Source organism: Leucoraja erinacea, chromosome 38, assembly GCF_028641065.1.
Source record: "Leucoraja erinacea ecotype New England chromosome 38, Leri_hhj_1, whole genome shotgun sequence".
NCBI classification, from domain to species: domain Eukaryota; kingdom Metazoa; phylum Chordata; class Chondrichthyes; order Rajiformes; family Rajidae; genus Leucoraja; species Leucoraja erinaceus.
In genome coordinates, this window is record NC_073414.1 from 6,171,125 (window position 1) to 6,197,582 (window position 26,458).

Sequence of the window (26,458 nt, forward strand, 5' to 3'; positions counted from 1 at the left end):
AGTAAACATCAGCACGGGACCTCTATCACTCCAGTTCATGAACATATTCGTGGAAGGCCATAGATGATTGTAGATGATCGAAATCTGGATTAAAAAAAAAGAAAAAAAAAAAAGATATTTTTATTAGAAGCAATGTACAATAATATAAGATGAATAGCATATTATATTTCATGTACAACTTCTTATTTTTAATTTAATAGCAAGATTTAAAAAGTAAGAAAAGCAAGAAACAGAGAGAAAAGAGAATATCATATAAAGCAGTGATATTGTTAGTTCGTGAAAAAATAGAGAAAATGAGCCTATAAAGCGAATGGCATGTTGGCTTTCATAGCAAAAGGATTTGAGTATAGGAGCAGGGAGGTTCTACTGCAGTTGTACAGGGTCTTGGTGAGACCACACCTGGAGTATTGCGTACAGTTTTGGTCTCCAAATCTGAGGAAGGACATTATTGCCATAGAGGGAGTGCAGAGAAGGTTCACCAGACTGATTCCTGGGATGTCAGGACTGTCTTATGAAGAAAGACTGGATAGACTTGGTTTATACTCTCTAGAATTTAGGAGATTGAGGGGGGATCTTATAGAAACTTACAAAATTCTTAAGGGGTTGGACAGGCTAGATGCAGGAAGATTGTTCTCGATGTTGGGGAAGTCCAGGACAAGGGGTCACAGCTTAAGGATAAGGGGGAAATCCTTTAAAACCGAGATGAGAAGAACTTTTTTCACACAGAGAGTGGTGAATCTCTGGAACTCTCTGCCGCAGAGGGTAGTCGAGGCCAGTTCATTGGCTATATTTAAGAGGGAGTTAGATGTGGCCCTTGTGGCTCAGGGGATCAGGGGGTATGGAGAGAAGGCAGGTACGGGATACTGAGTTGGATGATCAGCCGTGATCATATTGAATGGCGGTGCAGGCTCGAAGGGCCGAATGGCCTACTCCTGCATCTAATTTCTATGTAAAGCTGTAAAGCCCAAGAGAGAAAACAGAAAGGAGAGATGAAACAAGAAACAAAAGATTAGAGAAGAGTAAAAAAAATAAAAAAATAAATTGATACGTGCTTCGTATCTTTACACACCCGCACCCAGTTCTGAAACAGTTAATTTCTAAGGTTGTGTTGCACAATATGCTTGTAATAAATCGATAAAGGGAGACCAAATCTTTAAGAATTGGTTTGTTTTGCCTGATAGGACAAATCTCATATCTTCAAGATGTAACATGATGGTTTCGAAAGGTCGGCAGAGATTTTGGATTAATTGTGAAAGTGGGACAGGCCCTTTACTATCTTGTCAGGACCCATTTGAAAGCCCAGGCTGAATATTTTGCAAGACACATCACAATTGCAAAACCAGTCAAGGATTTAATGCAATATCTATGATACCTAACGCTGCACCAAAACAACAAGGCTACAAATCATTCTTGCCCCCTCATTCCTTAACTGAGTGAAACCAACATTTTTTTGACAGCTGTTTGCCAGGAAGGTTATCAATTAAGAAGGAGGCAGATTCAGTATTTTACATCCTTTGTGTTGAGAGCTGAATTGATTTTTTTTCACCGCCCTGTGCGGCTACAGACAGACGTGTGATCGTGAGAGGCAGTCATTTAAAAATGTCCGCAATATTAGCTGGTGCATGTTGCAGCACTTCAGGGAATGTAGCTGGGCTCCGATCAATGGCCTGATCCAGCAGCACTCCTGTGTTACTGAGGAGCTGTGTCCACCCTGCAGAACACAACCAAAGACCATAACATCATACGACACAGTAGCCAAATTCAGGCCATTCGGCCCTTCCAGTCTGCTCCACCATTGCTCCATCATGGCTGAACTGTTTTTCCACCATTCTCCTACCTTCTCTCCTTAACGTCCGACGCCCTAAAGTGCCTGTCCCACGAGCATGCGACTCCATGCGGTAAGCGCGACCTAACGTGGTCGCTTGAGCCGTACGGCCTCGCGGGGCCGTACGGTCCCACTTCGATCGCCGGAGCCGTATGGAGTTGTACGGAGCTGGTCCCGACATCGCGCGGGGCTCTGAAAAACTGACCGTGTTCAAAAATTCTGCGTGGCAACGGCCCGCCGGCCCGCAGCCGCATCGACACCGTACTGTGTCTTGACGCCATATACGTCACGCGAGAAATTCCCACGGATGTGGCTCGAACTTCACGTCATTCACTTGACCTCCGAGCGGCCCCTGTTTCCGGTTTGGTTGCGTTTGCCGCATGCAGGTCGCATGCTTGTGGGACAGGCCCTTTATGAATCAAGAACCTGCTTTAAAAATACCCAATGACTTTGCCTCCACTGCTGTCAGTGGCAATGAATCCCACAGTTTCACCACTCTCTAGCTGAAGATATTCTTCCATATCCTCATTCTGAAGTAACGTCCTTTTATTCTGAGGCTGTGCTGGAACCACTACTGGAACGGCCAGCATTTAAATAGACATGAGCTGATAATAGATAGTCAGCAAGACTATCTGGCAAAATGTGTCTCACAGACCTGTTGGTGTTTTTCGACGAGGTAACCAAGAGATTAGATGAAGGTAGCACAGTGGACATTGTCTGAAGGGACTTTGTTGCTATGGACTTTGGCAAGGCCATGCGGTTTAGCTTGCAGTTCTGGTCTCTCCATTACAGGAAGGATGTGGAGGCTTTGGAAAGGGTACAAAGGAAGTTTTGCAGATCGATGCCTGGATTAGGAAGTACTAGCTACAGGGAAAGGTTGGACAGACTTGGGTTATTTTCTGTGCAATGCTGGAGGTTGAGGGGGGACCTGATAGAAGAATATAAAATGATGACAGGCGTAGATACCAAAGATCCTATAGTGGAGCAAGATAGACCACTCCTGCTAAATGCAATGAGCTGACGTGTAGTACGCAACGGAGCGGAACGTGGGCCTTTTTTCATCCATTCCAGTAACCCGACCCGACCCGACCCGACCCCCGACTCGCAGTGTAATCAACGTTGCGGGGGAACAGTTTGTGTTAATAAATTATAATTCTGAAAATGAAGAGAAGATTTTTACCAAAGAACTTTGATTTTTACGAGGATGTTTCCGTAACCGGCTTCCGTCTCCGCACTAGTATCTTTGCTCCGCTACGGGATCTTTGGTACGGAGACGGAAGCCGGTTACCAAAATGGGGGCCGAAAATGACCCATGAATCTGCCCATGGCCGTGGAGAGGGTTATGGGCCAAGCACAGGCAAGTGGATCTAGGGTAGCTGGGACATTGTTGGCCGGTGTGGACGAGTTGGGACAAAGGGCCTGTTTCCACACTGTATTAATCTATGACTCTATCTAAGTCTGTGATCAGTGTAATTTGGTATCATGTTTAAGAAGGAACTGCAGATGCTGGAAAATCGGAGTTAGACTAAAATGCTGGAGAAACTCAGCGGGTGAGGCAACATCTATGGAGCGAAGGAAATAGGCAACGATTCGGGCCGAAACCCTTCACAATGGTTTACACAAAAGGACCCAAATGATGGGAACAACTCAGCAGATCAGGCACCATTTCTGTTCAACATGGATAGGAGATGTTTCGGGTCGGGACCCTTCTTCAGACTTAGATAGAGTCATAGATTAATACAGTGTGGAAACAGGCCCTTCGTCCCAACTCGATTTTCCTTCGATTTTCCAGCATCTGCAGTTCCTTCTTAAACACATGTTTAGTTTGAATGTTTTTTTCTCACAATATGTCCCGCATTCTTTTGTCTTTTCACTTCAAACAGAGCAAAGATGCCGGGATCAGGACTCTGGTCATGCTGGATGAGCAAGGAGGTGAGTGAATCTCTGCGAACACTCGGGATATATTGAAGGGCCTGTCCCACTTTCACGACCTAATTCACAGCCTTTTTTTACTCGTGGACATTTTTCATCAGGCTAGAAAAAACGCCCCGACCTACTTGATGCCACGAGTACCTACGACCAGCATCACGGCCCGCTACGACCTACCTACGACCTCGCTGCGAGTATCAGACAAGGGCAAACTCGGCAGAGGTCGTGAATAGAAGAATGAGGGGGGATCTTATAGAAACTTACAAAATTCTTAAGGGGTTGGACAGGCTAGATGCAGGAAGATTATTCCCGATGTTGGGGAAGTCCAGAACAAGGGGGTCACACAGTTTAAGGATAAGGGGGAAATCTTTTAGGACCGAGATGAGAAAAACATTTTTCACACAGAGAGTGGTGAATCTGTGCAATTCTCTGCCACAGAAGGTAGTTGACGCCACAGTTCCTTACTCTATGGTAGCTTTTTACTCAGAGAGTGGTAGCTGTGTGGAATGAGCTTCCAGTGAAGGTGGTGGAGGCAGGTTCGTTTTTATCATTTAAAAATAAATTGGATAGTTATATGGATGGGAAGGGAATGGAGGGTTATGGTCTGAGCGCAGGTATATGGGATTAGGGGAGATTATGTGTTCGGCACGGACTAGAAGGGTCGAGATGGCCTGTTTCCGTGCTGTAATTGTTATATGGTTATATGGTTATAGTTCATTGGCTATATTTAAGAGGGAGTTAGATCTGACCCATGTGGCTAAAGGGATCAGGGGGTATGGAGAGAAGGCAGGTACGGGACACTGAGTTGGATGATCAGCCATGATCATATTGAATGGCGGTGCAGGCTCGAAGGGCCGAATGGCCTACTCCTGCACCAATTTTCTATGTTTCTATGAATTAGGTCGTGAAAGTGGGACAGGCCCTTTAGGGGAGGAGATGACACAGTCTAATCGCTTTGGACAATATCTATTCTTTCAAAGCTTAGACTGAAATTGCAAACCGCTTGATATTGTTGTTAAACTCTGGGCTGGAGAAGGGACTAATTAGGGGTTGCACGACGTACTTGTAAAGGGATTATTCTCCTTCGGCCTTCAAATGAGTCACCACCTTCTCGGTGACTCAAAGCTCTCTGGGGAGCTGAGCCAAGCTGGTCTCAGGAACAAGTCTCATTGAGTTAACCAGTGACTGGTCATATTGAGTTAACCTGTTCACTGCCAGGGTTTGTTTTGTAGCCATGACCTGAGTACACCCTGGGGTGGCACTGAACAGACTAACCCACATAACATAGTCAACCCACCATGAAGCTATAGGGGTTGAACGGAACTGTGAGAGGCACGGTGGCGCAGCGGGTGGAGCTGCTCTGGAGACCCGGCTTCCATCCTGACCTCGAGTGCTGTCTATGCGGAGTTTGCATGTTCTGCCTGTGGCCACGTGGGTTTTCTTTATTTTTTTCATACAAAATGCTTTTATTCAGAACAAACAAAAGTAGTAACACGATCAAACAAAGCTTTCAAATTTAAATATTAAATATTAAATATTATATATTAATATATAATATTAAATATTAAATATTAACACTTTTATCAACAATACATTCGACCTCCCGTGGCGATCAGCGCTCACGGAAGGCCTTCAGAGTCCCCGTGGACACCGGGCGTTCCCTCTCCACGGACACGCGGGCACGTACGTAACCCCGGAAAAGGTGCGGGCAGCCGACCGCTGTGCGGCCCATTGACTGCCCGCTGCCTGGACCATCTTGGCCAGGCCCAGGGACAGACCGACAGGGAGACGCCCTCCTCCCTCCCGACCCTCCCCCCTCTCTACGTGGTTCCCTGGGGTGCTCCAGTTTCCTCCCACATCCCGAATATCCGTGGGTCTTGTGTGTCAATTGGCCCCAGTAAATTACTCCTTTTTTAAAAAAAAATTTTGAATCACAAATATTTATTCAAATATTAAAATAGTATTTACAATACGATAAAACAAAACACCACCATAATACAAGATGGACAAATACGCTAAGCAACTGCTAAGCAACTATGTTGCAATCCTTGTCCAGGATACATTCAACAACCCCCTCGATGGCCAGCGGTTGCGGAACTCCCTCAGGGTTCCCGTAGACAGGGCGTATTCCCTCTCTATCCGCACCCGGGCACGGACATATCCCCGGAAATATCCCGCGGGCAGGCAACTTGGGTAGAGCCTTCCACTGCCTGGTGCTGTAAATTACTCCTTGTGTGGGGGAGTGGATGAGAAAGTCCTGGCTGGCTGATCAATGGTCGGCATGAATTCGGTGGGCTGAAGGGCCTCTTCCAATGCTGTATTTTTAAACTAAACTAAACTAAACTAAAATAAATTCAATTGTGTATATATGTTTAAAATTTGACAATTATTCCCGTCTCATAACGAATAACGCCACTCTAATCAGTCTGGAGAAGTTTCCCTATCCAAAACGTCACCTATCCATGTACTCCTGAGATGCTGGCTGACCCCCCTCCTGCTTTACTCCAGCACTTTGCATCTTGTACTGTAAACCAGCATCTGCAGTTCCATGAGTATAGGAGCAGGGAGGTTCTACTGCAGTTGTACAGGGTCTTGGTGAGACCACACCTGGAGTATTGCGTACAGTTTTGGTCTCCTAATCTGAGGAAAGACATTCTTGCCATAGAGGGAGTACAGAGAAGGTTCACCAGACTGATTCCTGGGATGTCAGGACTTTCATATGAAGAAAGACTGGATAGACTCGGCTTGTACTCGCTAGAATTTAGAAGATTGAGGGGGGATCTTATAGAAACTTGCAAAATTCTTAAGGGGTTGGACAGGCTAGATGCAGGAAGATTGTTCCCGATGTTGGGGAAGTCCAGAACAAGGGGTCACACAGCTTAAGGATAAGGGGGAAGTCTTTTAGGACCGAGATGAGAAAAACATTTTTCACACAGAGAGTGGTGAATCTGTGGAATTCTCTGCCACAGAAGGTAGTTGAAGCCACAGTTCATTGGCTATATTTAAGAGGGAGTTAGATGTGGCCCTTGTGGCTAAAGGTATCAGGGGGTATGGAGAGAAGGCAGGGATGGGATACTGAGTTGGATGATCAGCCATGATCATATTGAATGGCGGTGCAGGCTCGAAGGGCCGAATGGCTTACACCTGCACCTATTTTCTATGTTTCTATGTTTCTCCATTCTAATCAATCTTCGCAGGTCGGTGCGGACTCGATGGGCCGAAGGGCCTGTTTCTGCGCTGTGTCTCTAAAACTAATGTGGGGGGCAAGGAATTTATTCTCCAGCCTCGGCCAGCTCGTTGCATCTGTCTCGATGTTATTGCAACCCCACCCGACACACCCTGATATTTCCCTCTCTTGAAACTCAACTCCTTTGCTTCTGCTCCGACCAGAACAACTTGATCGTGTTGAGGAAGGCATGGACCAGATCAACCAGGACATGAAGGAGGCAGAGAAAAATCTGTCAGACATGGCAAAGTGCTGTGGCCTTTGCGTCTGCCCTTGCGCCAAGTAGGTACTGGCAGTGGGCGGCCACTTCTGGGGTGCACTGAGTTCCGTGGCCAACTCCTGTGTCCATGTCCTGCTGGTCTTATACATCTGTCTTCTGCTCTGTTTTCCTACTCTTAATGTGCGTCTGTTTCTCTCAAGGGTTGGGGGAACCCCCACACTGATCGGGACTGGTCTAAAGGCACGAAGCTGGGGATAATGGAGATACGCACAAAGTTTTGGAGTTACTCTGCATCTCTGGGTGGAAGGAACGGGTGCCGTTTCGGGTCGAGACCCTTCTTGAGACTTCTTCAGAGTTTGATGAAGCCACTCAGTCTGAAGAAGGGTCTCAAGTCAAGTCAAGTCATCACTTTTATTCTTATAGCACATCTAAAAAACAACTCTCGTTGGCCAAAGTGCTTTACATTGGTGGGGGTACTCTCGACCCAGAACTTCTCTCCAGAGATGCTGGACTTTCTCTGCAGAGATGCTGCCTGTCCCGCTGAGTTACTCCAGCATTTTGTGTCTATCTTCGGTGTAAACCAGCATCTGCAGTTCCTCATTACACAAAATGGAGTTATAAATCTCCAGTGGCTCAGGTACCTCATGAGCACCTGTACCCATTTTGCAAGAGTGTTTTAAGAAGGAACTGCAGATGCTGGAAAATCGAAGGTACACAAAAGTGCTGGAGAAACTCAGCGGGTGCAGCAGCATCTATGGAGCGAAGGAAATACGAAGGAGTCTGAAGAAGGGTTTCGGCCCGAAACGTCGCCTATTTCCTTCGCTCTATAGATGCTGCTGCACCCGCTGAGTTTCTCCAGCATTTTTGTGTACCTGTATCCATTTTGCAAGAGTCAGCTCCATCCCAGTCAGTTTGGTGGTTCACCGATCCCTTGCTTGCTTGTTGTCATTGTCTGTGGAAACTAACTATCTTCCTCATTCAGAGCAATTGGAGAGGATTGACGAGGGCATGGATCAGATCAATAAGGACATGAAAGAAGCTGAGAAAAATCTCTCGGATCTGGGCAAATGCTGTGGTCTTTGTTCCTGCCCCTGCAATAAGTAGGTGTTGACTGCCGGTCCCAGAGGCCGCCTGCCTGCCTGCATGCTGCTTGACGAGACATAACACCATTCCATCTAGCCGCTGACTCTCATAAACACTTTGAGAAGCAATCGGCGTATATGTCCTTAGAAATTAATTCCCAATTTTCCAAGGACCAGTTTAGACTTGCCCGCACAGGCCAGCATGTCCCAGCTACACTAGTCCCGCATTTGGTCCATATCCCTCCAAACCTGTCCGATCCATGTACCTGTCTTAACCGTGCATTAAACGTTGTGACAGTCCCAGCCTCAACTACCTCCTCCGGCAGCTCGTTCCATGCACGGGCTATTGCCATAGAGGGAGTGCAGAGACGGTTCACCAGACTGATTCCTGGGATGTCAGGACTGTCTTATGAAGAAAGACTGGATAGACTTGGTTTATACTCTCTAGAATTTAGGAGATTGAGAGGGGATCTTATAGAAACTTACAAAATTCTTAAGGGGTTGGACAGGCTAGATGCAGGAAGATTGTTCCCGATGTTGGGGAAGTCCAGGACAAGGGGTCACAGCTTAAGGATAAGGGGGAAATCCTTTAAAACCGAGATGAGAAGAACTTTTTTTCACACAGAGAGTGGTGAATCTCTGGAACTCTCTGCCACAGAGGGTAGTTGAGGCCAGTTCATTGGCTATATTTAAGAGGGAGTTAGATGTGGCCCTTGTGGCTAAGGGGATCAGGGGGGTATGGAGAGAAGGCAGGTACGGGATACTGAGTTGGATGATCAGCCATGATCATATTGAATGGCGGTGCAGGCTCGAAGGGCCGAATGGCCTACTCCTCCACCTGATTTCTATGTTTCTATGTGTTTATGCACCCTCCACCCTTTGTGTGAAGAAGTTACCCCTCAGATTCCTATTAAACCTTGTCCCCTTCACCTTGAACCTACGATCTCAACCTGAAACATTTCACATGCCCACCCGTCCTGGTGTTGATGTCCTGGAGTTAGTGCATCTGATGAACTCGATGTGTTATATCTGAATGTGTCTGAGGTCTATCTCCTCAGCTGAAGGCTCGGTGGTCAGCAGATGGACTCTCCGCATGGATAAGTGCTTTGACTTGCATGGTGATTGAATGGGCCATCTGGCCACTGCTGTTATTCATTGTTCTGTGTTGAGAAATGTTTTTGCAAATATGAAGAGGGACTATACAGCGCCAAGTGTTGTCATGTCAACAGCATGGAAATAGGCTCTTCTGCCCATCAAATCCTCCCTAGCCATCTAGTACCCATGGGTTAACCCTACACTAAACTGGGCAGCCCTCAATGAGTACAGCACAGTGGCACAGTACATTACCAGAGACCTGGGTTCGATGACAGATGATGCCTATCTCCAGTCTGAAACAGACAATAGTAGCTAGGGTTGCCAACTGGCCCGTATTAGCCGGGACATCCCGCATATTGGGCTAAATTGGTTTGTCCCGTATGGGATCGCCCTTGTCCCGTATTTGACCGCTACTACTCGGGTCGAGGGGACTGTCGGGTCGGAGCGCCGCCTCACCCGTCCCGACGTGGTGCAGCCCATGGAGTGCAGCAGCAGCACCTCGCCAGTGGCCCCGTCCGTCGGTCGGCACCCTGGCCTTCGGACCTTCGCTTACCGCCAACAGCACCACCCCTCCTTCTCGTGGCCGATCATCGGTTGGATGGGGTGCCGGGCCAAAACTCCTCAGCTGGCCCGCCGGCTGGGCTTTGCGTGCAGTCCAGCGCCCAGACCCAACTCATCATTCACCCAGCCACGGCCGAGTCGGTCAACGAATTGCCGTCGGGGAATCTGTCCCGTATTTTGACTGTTTGTTGCTTATTTGGGAATGGGGATAGTTGGCAACCCTAAGATTAATGTCTATCTCCAGTCTACAACAGACAATAGTGGATGCCATCCTTCATCTGATGATCTTGTGTTAGTTATTCTTCTCTACCCCATTCTTACCTCACCCAAAACAAAAAGGGTCTCGACTCCTCTCAACTTCTCTACAGCGGTGAGACCAAGCGCAGGCTCGGCGATCGTTTCGCTGAAGACCTCCGCTCAGTCCGTCTTAACCTACCTGATCTCCCGGTGGCCCAGAACTTCAACTCCCCCTCCCATTCCCAATCTGACCTTTCTGTCCTGGGCCTCCTCCATTGTCAAAGTGAGGCCCAGCGCAAATTGGAGGAGCAGCACCTTATATTTCGCTTGGGTAGTTTACACCCCAGCGGTATGAACATTGACTTCTCTAACTTCAGGTAGTCCCTGCTTTCTCCTCCTTTCCCCTCGCCCTTCCCAGTTCTCCCACTAGTCTTACTGTCTCTGGGTGAATCTGTGGAATTCTCTGCCACAGAAAGTAGTTGAGGCCACAGTTCATTGGCTATATTTAAGAGGGAGTTAGATGTGGCCTTGTGGCTAAAGGGATCAGGGGGTATGGAGAGACGGCAGGGATGGGATACTGAGTTGGATGATCAGCCATGATCATATTGAATGGCGAATGGTGCAGGCTCGAAGGGCCGAATGGCCTACTCCTGCGCCTATTGTCTATGTTTCTCTGTCTCTGCCTACATTCTATCTTTGTCCCGCCCCCTCCTCTGGCATCAGTCTGAAGAAGGGTCTCGACCCAAAACATCACCCATTCCTTCTCCCCAGAGATGCTGCCTGTCCTGCTGAGTTACTCCAGCATTTTGTGTCTATCATACAGTTCCACTCGGTATAAGGTGAGGAAGAACAAGATGTCTTGGGTGCATCAGTGGGATGCATTATGTGGATGATCATAGTGTCTGTATCTGATGTCTTGTGTTGCTGGCTTATCCCTGTGTAGACTAGAATCGCTTTAAGCTCGTTGGCTTGCGAGAAACAGCTCTGCTCTTTCAACGAAGATAGACAGAAAAGGCTGGAGTAACTCAGTGGGACAGGCAGCATCTCTGGAGAGAAGGAATGGGTGACGTTTGTGGTCGGGACCCGAAACCTCACCCTTCTCTCCCGAGATGCTGCCTGTCCCGCTGAGTTACTCCAGCATTTTGTGTCCATCTTCGGTGTAAACCAGCATCTGCAGTTCCTTCCTGCACGTTGCGCCTGCTCTTTCAACATTGTGTTTGCTCCTTTAAGGTTAAAGAGCTTCCAGGCCGGAGGAGCTTACAAGAAGGTGTGGGGAAACAACCAGGACGGTGTGGTGGCTAGCCAGCCGGCTCGAGTGATGGATGACCGTGAGCAGATGGCCATGAGTGGAGGATATATCCGGAGGTAAAGATCGGGGCAGATTAGTCTCACAGTTTAGAGATACAGCGCTGAAACAGACCCTTCGGCCCATCGAGTCCGTGTCGACCCACGATCCCCGCACACCAATGCTATCCCCCACACACACACACACACACTGGGGGGACAATTTACATTTATAGCAAAGCCATTTCATCCACAGACCTGTACGTCTTTGGAGTGTGGGGGGAAACCGGAGGACCTGGAGAAAACCTACTCAGGTCGCTGGGAGAACGTGCAAACTCCGTTCAGACAGCACCCGTAGTCAGGATCAAACCCGGGTCTCTGGCGCTGTGAGGCAGCAACTCTACCCGCTGCGCCACCGTGCAGTAATCAGCGTAGAGTTAGGACTGCTAGAGTACATATTTCTTTAGACTATACTTTAGACCTCAGAGATACAGCTTGGCAACAGGCCCTTCGGCCCACCGAGCCCGTGTTGGCCCGCGATCATCCCGTGCACTAACACTATCCTACGCACACTAGGGACAATTTACAATCTTACACAAAGCCAATTCATCTACAAACCTGTCGGCCTTTGATTCAGATTCAGATTCAATTTAATTGTCATTGTCAGTGTACAGTACAGAGACAACGAAATGCTTTGGTGTGTGTGTGTGTGTTTGTGGGGGGAAAACGGAGATCCCGACTGGTGGGATCATATCCCAACTGTGGTTGGGCTTTCCAAACTTGCCGTGAGTCGGGTGTGATTTGGGCCACAGTATTAGTTTAGTTTATTGTCACGTGTGCCGAGATTCAGTGAAAAGCTTTTGTTGCGCGCTAACCAGTCAGCGGAAAGACTACACATGAGGAAAGATTGAAAAGACTAGGCTTGTATTCACTGGAGTTTAGAAGGATGAGGGGGATTCTTATAGAACCATATAAAATTATAAAAGGACTGGACAAGCTAGATGCAGGAAAAATGTTCCCAATGTTGGGCGAGTCCAGAACCAGGGGCCACAGCCTTAGAATAAAAGGGAGGTCACTTAAAGACTGAGGTGAGAAAAAAAACGTTTTCACCCAGAGAGTTGTGAATTTGTGGAATTCCCTGCCACAGAGGGCAGTGGAGGCCAAGTCACTGGATGGATTTAAGAGAGAGTTAGATAGAGCTCTAGGGGCTAGTGGAGTCAAGGGATATGGGGAGAAGGCAGGCACGGGTTATTGATAGGGGACGATCAGCCATGATCACAATGAATGATCACAATGAGTTCTTTAGTAACTTGTCAGTTTCTTTGTTGAACTAAATTAAGGCGCATGTTGCAATCAAAAGCGCTTGAACAATTGGTTGTGAAGGGCCGAATGGCCTCCTCCTGCACCTATTTTCTATGTTTCTATGTTTCTATGATTACAATCGAACCATCCACAGAGTGGGGAATCGCTGGTCAGAGTGGACTCGGTGTTTCCGCACTGTATTTCCAAACTAAAATAGACTCTTGCCTGGTGGCAGAGGGAGTGACTGGGGCGGGACTCGTTAAGGCACTTGTTGGCAAGGGCCCGTTTTCAGCTGAGCGTGTGTGATATTTCCAACCTTAGGGTCACAGATGATGCTCGGGAAAACGAGATGGAAGAAAACCTGGATCAGGTGGGCAGCATCATCGGCAACCTGCGGCACATGGCCCTCGACATGGGGAACGAGATCGGCTCGCAGAATGCCCAGATCGACAGGATCGTCACCAAGGTGAGAATGGCGCCCAAACTATGTCACTGTACTCGTGATGGTAAAGAAACAATATCTATACATGCACTTCTCCAACTCTAGTGTACTGCATGTGGATAGGCACAACGTGGTTAATGTGCGGGGATCACTGGTCGGCATGGACTCGATGGGCCGAAGGGCCTGTTTCTGCGCTGAATCTCTAAACTAAACTACACTAAATAAGAAGAGATAATTGAAGATTTGTATAGTTGGGCACACACACGCAAACACACATGTATGCACACACACATACACATACGCACACACACATGCATGCATGAACACACACGTGCACACATGCACATACATGCACACACACATACGCACACACACATACGCACACACACACACACACACACACACATACGCACACACACATACGCACACACACATGCATGAACACATGAACACACACACACAAACACATGCACACACACATACGCACACACACATGCATGCACACACACACATGTGCGCACATGCAAATACATGCACACACACACACACACGCACACACACATACACACCCACACACACACATACATGCACACACACACACACATGCACACACACACACATGCACACACACACACATACACACACACACATGCAAATACATGCACACACACATACACACACACATACACACATACGCACACATGCAGATGCATGCACACACACATATGCACATCCACGCATGCATGCACACATATGTATGCACACGCACATATGCACACACATACACATGCATGCACACACATGCATGCACACACACACATATGCACACACATACACATGCATGCACACACACATGCACATATACACCATATGCACACACACATGCACACGAACACACACACACACAATCACACACACTGACACACAAACAGACGCACACTCACACACACACAAACCCACAAAAACACACACACACACAAACACACACACGCGCACACACACACACACACACACACACACACACACACACACACACACACACACACACACACACACACACACACACACACACACACACACACACACACACACACACACACACACACACTGTACTAAACTCTCGGTGTTGTTGCCACCAGGGTGACATGAACAAAGCCCGTATCGATGAAGCCAACAAGCACGCTAACAAGATGCTGGAGAGCGGCTGATGGGAAACAAGAGCCTCAGCTACCCTGGCATATCGCCAGATTCATCCATCATCCATTACAGCATCTACAAGGTGCAGGACGGGCAAGTCCCTCTGCTCCGATGGGGAACTGCAAGGTTTAATATATCGCTGTACATTATAATTTATTTTATCATTTCTCAGTGTAGCAAAATGTTCCAGTTGTGGAAAGTGTATTTTTTTAAGTGTGGATTTGTATTATCGCCTGTTCAAAGAGTAAATTGTGTATTTAGTTTTATAATCTTTGTACCTTTTTCTGTTTGAGTCTTTCTACGTAATCTTGTGATAAAAGTGTGTGCGTGCGTGCGTAACCAAATGGAAAGTGTGCTCTCTTGTTTGTGTGCAGTTGAATCTTGATAAACACAAGCCAGGTCCAGTGTCACCCCCCTCCCCCCATAATCTATGAACCAAATACATCACAAGCAAGATCTGTCTTAGATCAAATCCTGAGCAAACGGTCTCAGTGACAGGTAACCTCCACTGCAATATGCTGGAAGACAACCCATAAAATAAAAAAGCACAGAGCATGGCAACGTTTTTACAGCACAGATTGAGGCCGTTCACCCCATCGGGTCCATGCTAGCTCCTTGATCCCTGAGTTCGATGGCTATCCACTACAGCATATTTCACTGCAGTATATCCTCCCCGTTAAACCTTACGTAAACATGGCAATTGAGGAAGGCCGTTCTAAACACAATTCCCTGTTTAACGCAATGGATTGGGAATCGGGAAAGTCTTTTGGCATTCCCAAGTTTGGATCGGTGTGTGCGTGTTTTTTCAGGATTCAACCGCAAAGCTTAAATGTCACAGAGACAGTTCCCCAAATGTCTGCCTTTTGACCGGGTCGGGCTTCAATGCCTATTTGTGTTCTTCAGGGCAAATCGGAGGGAGAACACAAGACGTGTGTTTTTTTTTTAAATGCAGTTTGTATCCTGTAAAACACAGAAGGAAGACTTAACACATTCCAGCCAAATTCTCGGCAAAGTTGGGAATGAAAAAGGGGGTGATTGGAAAGTCTGGGGCGGATGTGCCGAGCTATGAAACAGTAGATTGGCCCATCCACCGCACACCACGCCCTCCTCTCACACACACACACACACACACTCCTTTACTACCCTGCTCCTAGTTCCACTGAAGCTTGGCATTCCCAGACTCCGTTGCCACCTCTTCCTGGTGGTCATCCCTAAAGATCCAATGCGGAATTTTGCCATCGGGAGCTAGCCTCGGCTCCCTGCGTTGTGGAAAATCCTCTCCCTTCCTCATCTTCTCCCTCCCTAGTGGAATACTGGTTCAGGCGTTGTGGAACCACATGTCTATTGCGGGGTAACATTCCAGGAGAAATCAACATTTCCCCCTTTACGATATGCTTCCACTATCCAAATCTCTCTGAGAATAGTTAATATCACTGCCAGAGTGGCGCAGCGGGTAGAACTGCTGCCTCACCGCGCCAGAGACCCCAGTTCAATCCTGACCTCGGGCGCTGTCTGTGTGGAGTTTTCCCGTTCTCCCTGTGACCGCGTGGGTTTCCTCCGGGTGCTCCGGTCTCCCCCCGCAACCCAGGTTTGTCGGTTAATCGGCCCTCTGTAAAGTGCCCCCTGGTGTGTAGCACGTGGATGAGAAAGTGGGAAGTGGGATAGATGGTCAGCATGGACTTATGGGCCGAAGGGCCTGTGCTGTGCCTTCGTATCAATTCAATCAATCTATTAGAACACTGAACTAATAGATTAAAGGCGATGGGGTGTAGGCCGTAAGGGACAGGAACAGAATTAGGCCATTCGGCCCCTCAAGTCTGCTCTGCCATTCAACCATGACTGATCTATCTCTTCCTCCTAACCCCACTCTCTTGCCTTCTCCCCATAACCCCTAATCAAGAATCTATCCATCTCTGCCTTAAAAATGTCCACTGACTTTGCCCAACACAACCTTCCATGGGAAAAAATCCCACAGATTCACCACCCTCCAAAGAGATTCCTCCTCATCTCCTTCCTAAATGAACGTCCTTTAATTCTGAGTCCTAGACTCTCCCACGAGCGGAAACATCCTCTCCACATCCACATATGAGCCTTTACTCATCAGCCAACCCCCCTCCAACCCTGACCCACTTCCATACAACGGGATGGAATCCTTGTAAGATGTCGGTGGGTCTTTTGTGAGAGAAGGCAGCCTCTTAACACCCAGAGAGTTGTGAATCTGTGGAATTCTCTGCCACAGAAGGCAATGGAGGCCAATTCAGTTGATGCATTCGAGAGAGAGTTAGATTTGGCTCTTAGGGCTGACGGGAAGAAGGGGACAAAGCTGGAATGGGGTACTGATTGTGGATGATCAGCTAGGATCATATTGAATGGCGGTGCTGGCTCAAAGGGATGGGATGCTCCTATTTTCTATGTTTCTATGTTTCTTACAAAAGAAGGAGAGGGATGCTGGCTCTTTGAGTGGTTGTTGGGTGATGGGCTCGCTGTTGCTATGGTCACCTGGTGGTTTCCGCGGGGATGGAAATCCGCTCAGGGTCCTGAGCCCCTGCCCACTCACACAGGACCCCTCCCCCCCCCACCCTGGCCGGGCCTGGCCTGAGATCTGCATGCGACCAGTGTGAGCTTTACTTGTTCTTCCCGCCCCTACCCTGTACTAGTTGCCATTACCTCCCCCCTCTTCCTCCTCCACCCCCTCCCCTCAGCCCAAGCTTGGGGGTCCGCTCTACGCCCCCCCCCCCCCCCCCCGCCAGCGGAGACGGTGCATTTGTAGACGGTGCATGTCGGTGTTTGCCCCTCTCTGCTGCCCGCAAACCCAGACCCACGTCACCTCCTCCACTGCCTGCCTTCACTCAGACGTGACCTGTAGCCCTGACGAGTTACACTGAGTCCTTGAAGCTAACCCAAACTTAGAGGGAGTTTGCCCATAGAATCCCCCCCCCCCCCCCCTTCATACCAGATGATTCTCCCTCCATTTTGTTTCTAATAGTTGGTTATCTTTTCCACACCTCCTGTTGTGGCTCACTCTCTCCTGTGTGGTTGTGTCCGGAACCCTCGGATTCACCGTGTGGTTGCGCGCAGAACCCTCGGATTCACCGTGCGTTTGCGCCCAGAACCCTCGGATTCACCGTGTGGTTGTGTCCGGAACCCTCGGATTCACCATGTGGTTGCGCCCAGAACCCTCGGATTCACTGTGAACCCTCGGATTCACCGTGTGGTTGTGCCCAGAACCCTCGGATTCACCGTGCGTTTGCACCCAGAACCCTCGGATTCACCGTGCAAACGACCGACTCCCATTTTATTTGATAATTGATTCCCTTTCCATCGCTTCTGTCGGGCCTCACTGGCTCACTCTTTCATATCCTAGGAGCAGAATTAGGCCATTCGGCCCATCAAGTCTGCTCCGCCATTCAATCATGGCCGATCTATCTTTCCCTCTCAACCCCCATTCTCCTGCCTTCGCCCCATAACCCCTGACACCCGTACTAATCCTGTCCTGTTTAGTTCTGCTGTGAACCTCAGAGTTAACCTTAAGGTGGGATCAGTTCTAATACCTTCCCAGGGAACTCAATGAGGGCTCATTCATAGCCGAATATTGTTGTCCCAAGATCCCAATACATCCATGTAAGCCTTTATTCCATGTAAACCTATAGCTTATTGTTATCAAAATGACCAACTCAATTTGACTCGGAGTCGTATTATTAAGGACCTGCAGAGGCAATATTGGGGTTCTAAATGTAGGTGGGAACTGCAGATGCTGGTTTACACCGAAGATAGATACAAAATGCTGGAGTAACTCAGCGGGACAGGCAGTATCTCTGGACAGAAGATTGAGGGGAGGATCTTATAGAAACGTACAAAATTCTTAAGGGGTTGGACAGGCTAGATGCAGGAAGATTATTCCCGATGTTGGGGAAGTCCAGAACAAGGGGTCACAGTTTAAGAATAAGAGGGAAGTCTTTTAGGACCGAGATGAGGACAACATTTTTTACACAGAGAGTGGTGAATCTGTGGAATTCTCTGCCACAGAAGGTAGTTGAGGCCACAGTTCATTGGCTATATTTAAGAGGGAGTTAGATTTGGCCCTTGTGGCTAAAGGGATCAGGGGGTATGGAGAGAAGGCAGGTATGGGATACTGAGTTGGATGATCAGCCATGATCATATTGAATGGCGGTGCAGGCTGGAAGGGCCGAATGGCCTACTCCTGCACCTATTTTCTATGTTTCTATGACAGAAGGAATGGGTGACGTTTCGGGTCGAGACCCTTCTTCAGACTGAGGGTCATACCTCGTTTCCCTCTCTCCTGACCCTCTGTCTGAAGAAGGGTCTCGACCCGAAACGTCACCCATTCCTTCTCTCCAGCGATGCTGCCTGTCCCGCTGAGTTACCCCAGCGTTTTGTGTCTCTACTAGGCTTACATATCGTCACTGTACTTATGACAAAGAAGTACATGCCTAAAACAAGCGCGAGAACGGTTGGTTGGCAGATATAAACCAGTGGGTTTTCAAATGAGAATGTACATGTTGAAGTTGGTCATTCCTAAAGTCTATTTCCATCAGTTTAGGTTTTCAATGGGCCTCAATCTCAACGACAGCTGCTGCTATCTGCAGGTATCTCAGTGTTACTGCAGTGGCAGATCATAAAAAATTAGCATGCACAAAATGCTGGAAAAACTCAAAGTGGCAAGGGAGAGCCAAGGGTACACAAAATGCTGGAGAAACTCAGCGGGTGCAGCAGCATCTATGGAGTGAAGGAAATAGGCAACGTTTCGGGCCGAAACGTTGCCTATTTCCTTCGCTCCATAGATGCTGCTGCACCCGCTGAGTTTCTCCAGCATTTTTGTGTACCTTCGATTTTCCAGCATCTGCAGTTCCTTCTTAAACAGAGAGCCAAGGGTGTTTGATACTGACAAGGGACAATGAAATCCAACAGAGAGTTACTCTGAATTCTTCAGTTGGCACCATAGTAACAACAAAAGGAAAAAGTTTGATATATTAAATAAAAAGAATATCGTGCTAAGACAAGAACAATGGCCTCTAAGTCCCCTAGTGGGATCAAGGCCGTTTGCCGTTTAGTTGGAGTTTGTAGGCGTTCATTAGCCCGATGGTCGTTGGGCGGAAGCTGCTACTGAAGTTGGATGTTACAGTTTTCAAGCTCCTGTACCTTCTGCAGGGTCTCAGAGGGTCAGGCAGCATCCCCGGAGAACATGGATGGGTGACGTTTCGAGCTGGGACACTTCTTCAGACTAAGTGCTGACTCGAAACGTCACTTCAAGAGGGTCAAGAGTGTCTTATTGTCATGTGTCCCAAATAGAACAATGAAATTCTTACTTGTGGCAGCACAACAGAATATGTAAACATAGTACACTGTGAATAATATGATAAAACAAGAGAGAAAAAAAGTTCAGTGTGTGCATATATACACACACTCACAAATACACACACATATATATATATATATAGATCATATAAGGTAGACACAAAATGCTGGACTGTCTGAAGAAGGGTCTCGACCCGAAACGTCACCCATTCTTAAGGATAAGGGGGAAATCCTTTAAAACCGAGATGAGAAGATCTTTTTTCACACAGAGAGTGGTGAATCTCTGGAACTCTCTGCCACAGAGGGTAGTTGAGGCCAGTTCGTTGGCTATATTTAAGAGGGAGTTAGATGTGGCCCTTGTGGCTCAGGGGATCAGGGGGTATGGAGAGAAGGATGGTACGGGATACTGAGTTGGATGATCAGCCATGATCATATTGAATGGCGGTGCAGGCTCGAAGGGCTGAATGGCCTACTCCTGCACCTAATTTCTATGTTTCTATGTTTCTATTCCTTCTCTCCAAAGATGCTGCCTGTCCCGCTGAGTTACTCCAGCATTTTGTGTCTACCTTCGATTTAAACTAGCATCTGCAGTTCTTTCTTACACTTCTTAAATATATAGATCATATATATATATATATATATATATACATGCACACATACATACACACAAAAATCAAACAATTCCAGTGCAATAATAACACTAATAGTCTATGTAGTTCAGAGCTTATTTGAGGTTGTAGTGTTTAATAGCCGAATGGCTGTAGGGAAGATGCTGTTCCTGAACCTGGACTTAACAATTTTCAGGCTCCTGTACCTTCTTCCTTATGGCGGTGGTGAAATGAGTGTTTGTGGCCAGGGTGGTGTGTGTCTCTGATTATGCTGGCTGTGTCCCTAGTCAAAATGTCACCTATCCACGTTCTCCAGGGATGCTGACTTACTCCAGCACTTTGTGCCTTTCCTCGGTAAACCAGCACCTGCAGTTCCTCAAAATTGCTGGAGAAACTCAGCGGTTGCAGCAGCATCTATGGAGCGAAGGAAATAGGCGACGTTTCGGGCCAAAACCCTTCTTCAGACTGAAGAAGGGGTTCAGTCTGAAGAAGGTTTCGGCCCGAAACGTCGCCTATTTCCTTCGCTCCATAGATGCTGCTGCACCCGCTGAGTTTCTCCAGCAATTTTGTGTACCGTCGATTTTCCAGCATCTGCAGTTCCTTCTTAAACACCTGCAGTTCCTCGTTTATTTCCGCATTAACATTGGGAATACAAGAACGGGATGAGTGATGGGCAAACCAAATTGATAGCTACGTCAAACTCCTTCTTCAAGTTTAGTCCCGTAACATTTTATACTAAAATGGTGTGAGGTGATTGTCTTGGTTATATGTCAGTTAAGTACCCAGCATAATTGTTTCTATAATTTAAAAAGCACAGATGAAATGCCAATATTGACTTGTTTCAGCCTGATATGAATGTTCTGGTTTGAACTTGTTTATAACATGTTATAATACCGATGGCTAAATATGAAGTGATGCATGCCTTACACTTTATATCAGGAAAATGCAACAAACTTTTGATGTTGATGGGCAACCTTACGAGGGGGAAATTAAACCGAGTTTGTGTCTCCAAAATTAAACTTAGTTTGTTGACATCTCTACTCTGTTACCTGACTCGTGTCTCCCTCTGAGTGTTTCTGAAATGTTCCTTGGTTTCAAGAGAGAGCAATCTGCATTCTCCAGCCTCACATTGAACTGGCATTGCTTCTGAAGAAGGGTCCCCAGCTGAAACGTCACCGATCCATGTTCTCCAGAGACGCCACTGTGTTTAGTTTTTTCGTTTAGTTTATGGAACGGGATCTTCAAGTGTTTCCAGTGTTTTCTATTTTTTTAATTTTAGATTTTAGGTATCTGCAGTTTTTCCAATCTAAGACATTTATTTAAAAAAGTCTTTATGAAGATCACACATGATTGAAAGGCTCTTGATAAAAGTGGGATTTTTTCTAACAAAGTGCTTCATTCAGTTCTTCTTCATCTTGTATATGGCGTACACAGCCTAAAGTTGTAGGGCAACTTGTTCTATTTGATCTGATTTGATTGGGCATGCCAAGTTGATTGCATTAGTTGAAACAGGGCGGACCACGTGAAGGTTGCAATCTCCCACCCCACTTCATTCAGTTAAATGATATGGACTATTCGAGTCATAGACTCAAGGCCCTGTCCCACTTTCACGACCTAATTCACCACCTTTTTTACTCGTGGACATTTTTCATCGTGTTGAAAAAACGCCCCGACCTACTTGATGCCACGAGTACCTACGACCAGCATCACGGGCTCCCACGACCTCCTACGACCATGCTGCGAGTATGAGTCAAGGGCAAACTCGGCAGAGGTCGTGAATTAGGTCGCCAAGGTGGGACAGGGGCTTCATACAGCAGCGAGTTGTCCTGACCTCCCATTAACCTCATTGGAGACCTTGGAATTATCTTTAATCAGACTTTACCTTGCACTAAACGTTATTCCCCTGATCACGTATATCTGTGGACGGCTTGATTGTAATCATGTATGTAGCAATGTTACAAAATTTTGAGATTTAAAAAATCAAGTCTGCAATTTATCCCATCAGATAAAGCATAACAATAAGTTTAATTTGACACCTAATTCACTTTCATATCTCAAGTAATAAAAAAGTTATGGCCATTTTCATACTCGGAAATTAGCATCTTGTTCCCTATTGATTTTCTATGGACATAACAAAAAAGCTGTGATCATGGACAGTCAAAAGCCCATAACCTTCTTAAAAATTAAGAGAACTGAATGAAATTTTCAGTTATCATAGATTGAACCATTCTGAAACAAATATAAAATAATCTTACTTGGAGGACCTGAAATTAAAGCATATAATTAGTTAGTTACCCAATTGTAGCTAATTTCAAACCTCAATTACTAGATCTAAACATCTATCCATTTCTTAATAAATGATTAACATTTTTAAATAGCCTAAGTGTCCAAATAATATTGGCAGAGAATTCACAATAAAACATGATTTTAAAATCTCATTTACATCAATTTATAGGCCAAATGGAAGGAATTTAGTGTTCAATTGCTGTCAATAAAGTCCATTTTAAATCGGCTTTCTAGTGGGTTCCTGTGAATGCGCTGGTTTAGAACGTTCACATTGCGCTGGATTTGTGCCCTCAAATGCCCAGAAAAATACTGCGGGATATAAAGAGCCCAAAATGAACTATTCGCTATAGAAAACTTTATATACAGGGTTCTTAAGAAGCCACTTTTAATGTAAAAATAAGGTACATACCTTTAATTGTTTGCTTTATAAAACCCTGGGGCTGCGAGAGGTCGCGGGTTTAGAGAGTGATTTTTAAACTACTATAACTATTATACAAGGCCATAAAGACCAATAATACCTTTTGCGACGGGGTCTTTCAGCGATTTTCCGTTAATGATTTACTAGGCTGACCATTTTCGATTGCAACAGCCTAGTAAAAATCGCGTTTTAAACCCGCCCCCTCTAAACAGCGCCAAAATCACACACACGGGGCTGGGACAGATTCTCAGACACGATTCAGGTAGGTTTTGTAACATACCTAATGTATAGTCCTTCCCTGACTGGATAGCATGCAACAAACAGCTTTTCACTGTACACGTAAACTCAGTACACGTGACGATATTGAACTAAACTAAACTAAATGCGGAAACAGGTTCGACCTGTCTATGCCGACCAAGATCACCATCTAAGCTAGTCCCATTTGTCCACATTTGGTCTGTATCCATTTATTAATGGTTTCCGATCGATGTAGCTGTCCAGGTGTCATTTAAATGTTATTATCATATGTGCCTGAACTACCTCCTCTGGCAGGTAGACAAAAATGCTGGAGAAACTCAGTGGGTGAGGCAGCATCTACGGAGCGAAGGAATTGGCTACATTTCGGGTCGAGACCCTTCTTCAGACTGATTTTGGCGGTGTGTGTGGGGTGGGGGGGGGAGAAGAAAAGAAGAGGCGGAGACAGTGGGCTGTGGGAGAGCTGGGAAGGGGAAAGAGGGAGAAAGCAGGGACTACCTAAAATTGGAGAAGTCAATGTTCATACCGCTGGGGTGTAAACTATTTTTCGATTTTTCCAGCATCTGCAGTTCTTTCTTAAACACACCTCCCCTGGCAACTCATTCCATACACCCACCTGAGTGAAAATTCTGCCCTATTGAATCTTTCTCCTCAAACTTTAAACATATGTCCTCTGGACCTTAATTGTCCTACTCTAGTGAAAAGACTTGATGCATTCCCCCTATCGATTCCCCTCTATAAGACCATCCCTCAACCTCCTGTGCTCCAAGGAGTAGAGTCCAAGCCTGCCCAACCTCTCCCTGTAGCTCAGGCCCTCAAGTCCTGATCACCAAAAAAATCAGTCCCAATCTATTTACCTTTTCCTTATCCAAACGCAAACATAATGTTAATGGTTAACATGATGGAGGAACTTTGCTTGAATCTTTGTTTAGTTTAATTCAGAGATACACCATGGGAAACAGGCCATTCGGCCCACTGAGTCCGTGCCGACCAGCGATCCCCTTGTACATTACCTACTTACGTACTTACTGCCTATTCAGCCTCCTGGCATGTAGGGCAACAACGAAGGTCCTCCACTCCTGTCTGTTCTGGGCCAGCTTCTGGACACTACCCCAATTCCCCCTCTACAGTTCGACGCCAGGAGGTTTTGGCTCTCCCTCTTTTCCTTTTCCCTTCCGGTGTCCAGTGCAGGGCTATTCCTGGGATGCTGCCTGGTACATTCATCCAAGCATCTGTCGATAGCCCTGGAGGTCCATCACGCCCAGTAGTGTTGGTTCCTTCAGTTGCTGTTTCCGTAACATATTTGTTTTACTAGACAGGGTTGTTAGCCCTGTGCTCAACCTGCAACCTGGAGGACCAGTGGATTGCTCTTCGACTCGCCTCTACCCTTCGACCTGTCCAGCATGGGAGACCCTAACAGGAGACGAATCTCCTGCTGGCAATAGCTCTAGGGGTCACTGAGACACACAAGCTCCCCCACCATGACAAGGTTGCAATCCTGTACATTACACTAGGGACAATTTGCAGAAGCTAATTAACTTACAAAGCTGCATGTCTTTGGCGGGGTGGGAGATTGCAACCTTCACGTGGTCCGCCTTGTTTCGATGAATGCAATCAACTCGACGTGCACAAACGGAAGATCATAGATTGGGGCTGATTTTTTTGCGGATCAGGGCCTCATTCAGAATCAGCGGATCAGGGCTTAATTCAGAATTAAGGGAACGCAGAGAGTGGTGAATGAGCTCCCAGTGGAAGTGGTGGAGGCAGGTTCATTGGTATCATTTAAAAATAAATTGGATAGGCATATGGATGAGAAGGGAATGGAGGGTTATGGTACGAGTGCAGGCAGGCAGGGAAAAAAATTTGTTCGGCATGGACTTGTAGGGCCGAGATGGGCTGTTTCCGTGCTGTAATTGTTATATGGTTATAGGGCCTGAGCTACAGGGAGAGGTTGGGCAGGCTTGGACTCTATTCCTTGGAGCACAGGAGGCTGAGGGGCGATCTTATAGAGGGGTAGAAAACCACGAGGGGGAATCGACAGGGGGAAGGACAAGTTGTCCAACAACTTTAGGCTGTGCACGCCACTCAAAAGAAGAAGAAGATGTCATTGGAGTGTGGGAGGAAACCGGGGCACCTGGAGGAAACCCACACGGTCACAGTGAGAACGTGCAAACACCGTACAGACAACACCCGCTGTCAGGATCGAACCCGGGTCTCTGGCGCTGTAAAGCAGAAACTCTACCATTGGGCCACTGCCTGTTTCTGACTTAAAAAGATGAAAGATGGAAGGAACTAATTCCAGTTTAAGATACTCAGATACCTCTCAAACCCACTCAGATATTTTTTTTAACATTGCACTGTTTGCTAAATTCCCATTTCATTGACATGACATTGTTCCTCAAACACCCAGATCTGTGCAGCGTTTATGAGACTTATTTCCCCCTCTTGTAACCTTGTCACATTCGTTACAAGTTTAGAGACACACACAAAATGCTGGAGTAACTCAGCGGGTCAGGCAGACAGATGTCCCGACCCGCAACATCACCTATCCCTTTTCTCCAGAGATGCCGCCTAGCCCGCTGAGTTAAGGGGTTGTCCCACTGTACGAGCTAATTCAAGAGTTCTCCCGAGTTTCCCCTGATTCGAACTCAGAGATTCACGATAATGGCCACTCGTCGGTACTCGGGGCTCTCGTGGACATTTTTCAACATGATAGATCAGCCATGATTGAATGGCAGAGTAGACTTGATGGGCTGAATGGCCTAATTCAGCTCCAAGAGCTAATGAAGGACCTTTAATGAAGGACCTGTTCTGTGCTGTATGATTGCATCTCACATGATGAATGACTTTTCTGAGGCATTAGAACAAAATTAGAACAGAAGGACATTATTGCCATAGAGGGAGTGCAGAGAAGGTTCACCAGACTGATTCCTGGGATGTCAGGACTGTCTTATGAAGAAAGACTGGATAGACTTGGTTTATACTCTCTAGAATTTAGGAGATTGAGAGGGGATCTTAGAGAAACTTACAAAATCCTTAAGGGGTTGGACAGGCTAGATGCAGGAAGATTGTTCCCGATGTTAGGGAAGTCCAGGACAAGGGGTCACAGCTTAAGGATAAGGGGGGAATCCTTTAAAACTGAGATGAGAAGAACGTTTTTCACACAGAGAGTGGT

At 46.8% G+C, this 26,458-nt stretch overlaps 1 protein-coding gene across 2 annotated transcripts in view; it reads left to right on the forward strand.

Annotated features, from left to right (window-relative positions):
• LOC129714200 (synaptosomal-associated protein 25-like) overlaps positions 1-15,509 on the forward strand; it is a 32,678-nt gene extending 17,169 nt beyond the window's left edge. The window contains exons 4-8 of one of the 2 annotated variants that reach the window (XM_055663723.1): positions 3,709-3,757; positions 8,183-8,300; positions 11,406-11,540; positions 13,083-13,227; positions 14,343-15,509. In XM_055663723.1, the coding sequence (XP_055519698.1) occupies positions 3,709-3,757; positions 8,183-8,300; positions 11,406-11,540; positions 13,083-13,227; positions 14,343-14,411 (516 nt within the window). In that variant the 3' untranslated portion in view covers positions 14,412-15,509. Of the gene's footprint in view, positions 1-3,708; positions 3,758-7,144; positions 7,263-8,182; positions 8,301-11,405; positions 11,541-13,082; positions 13,228-14,342 lie in introns of both variants that reach the window. The other variant, XM_055663722.1, reaches the window with a different exon arrangement.
• Positions 15,510-26,458: the final 10,949 nt, after the last annotated feature.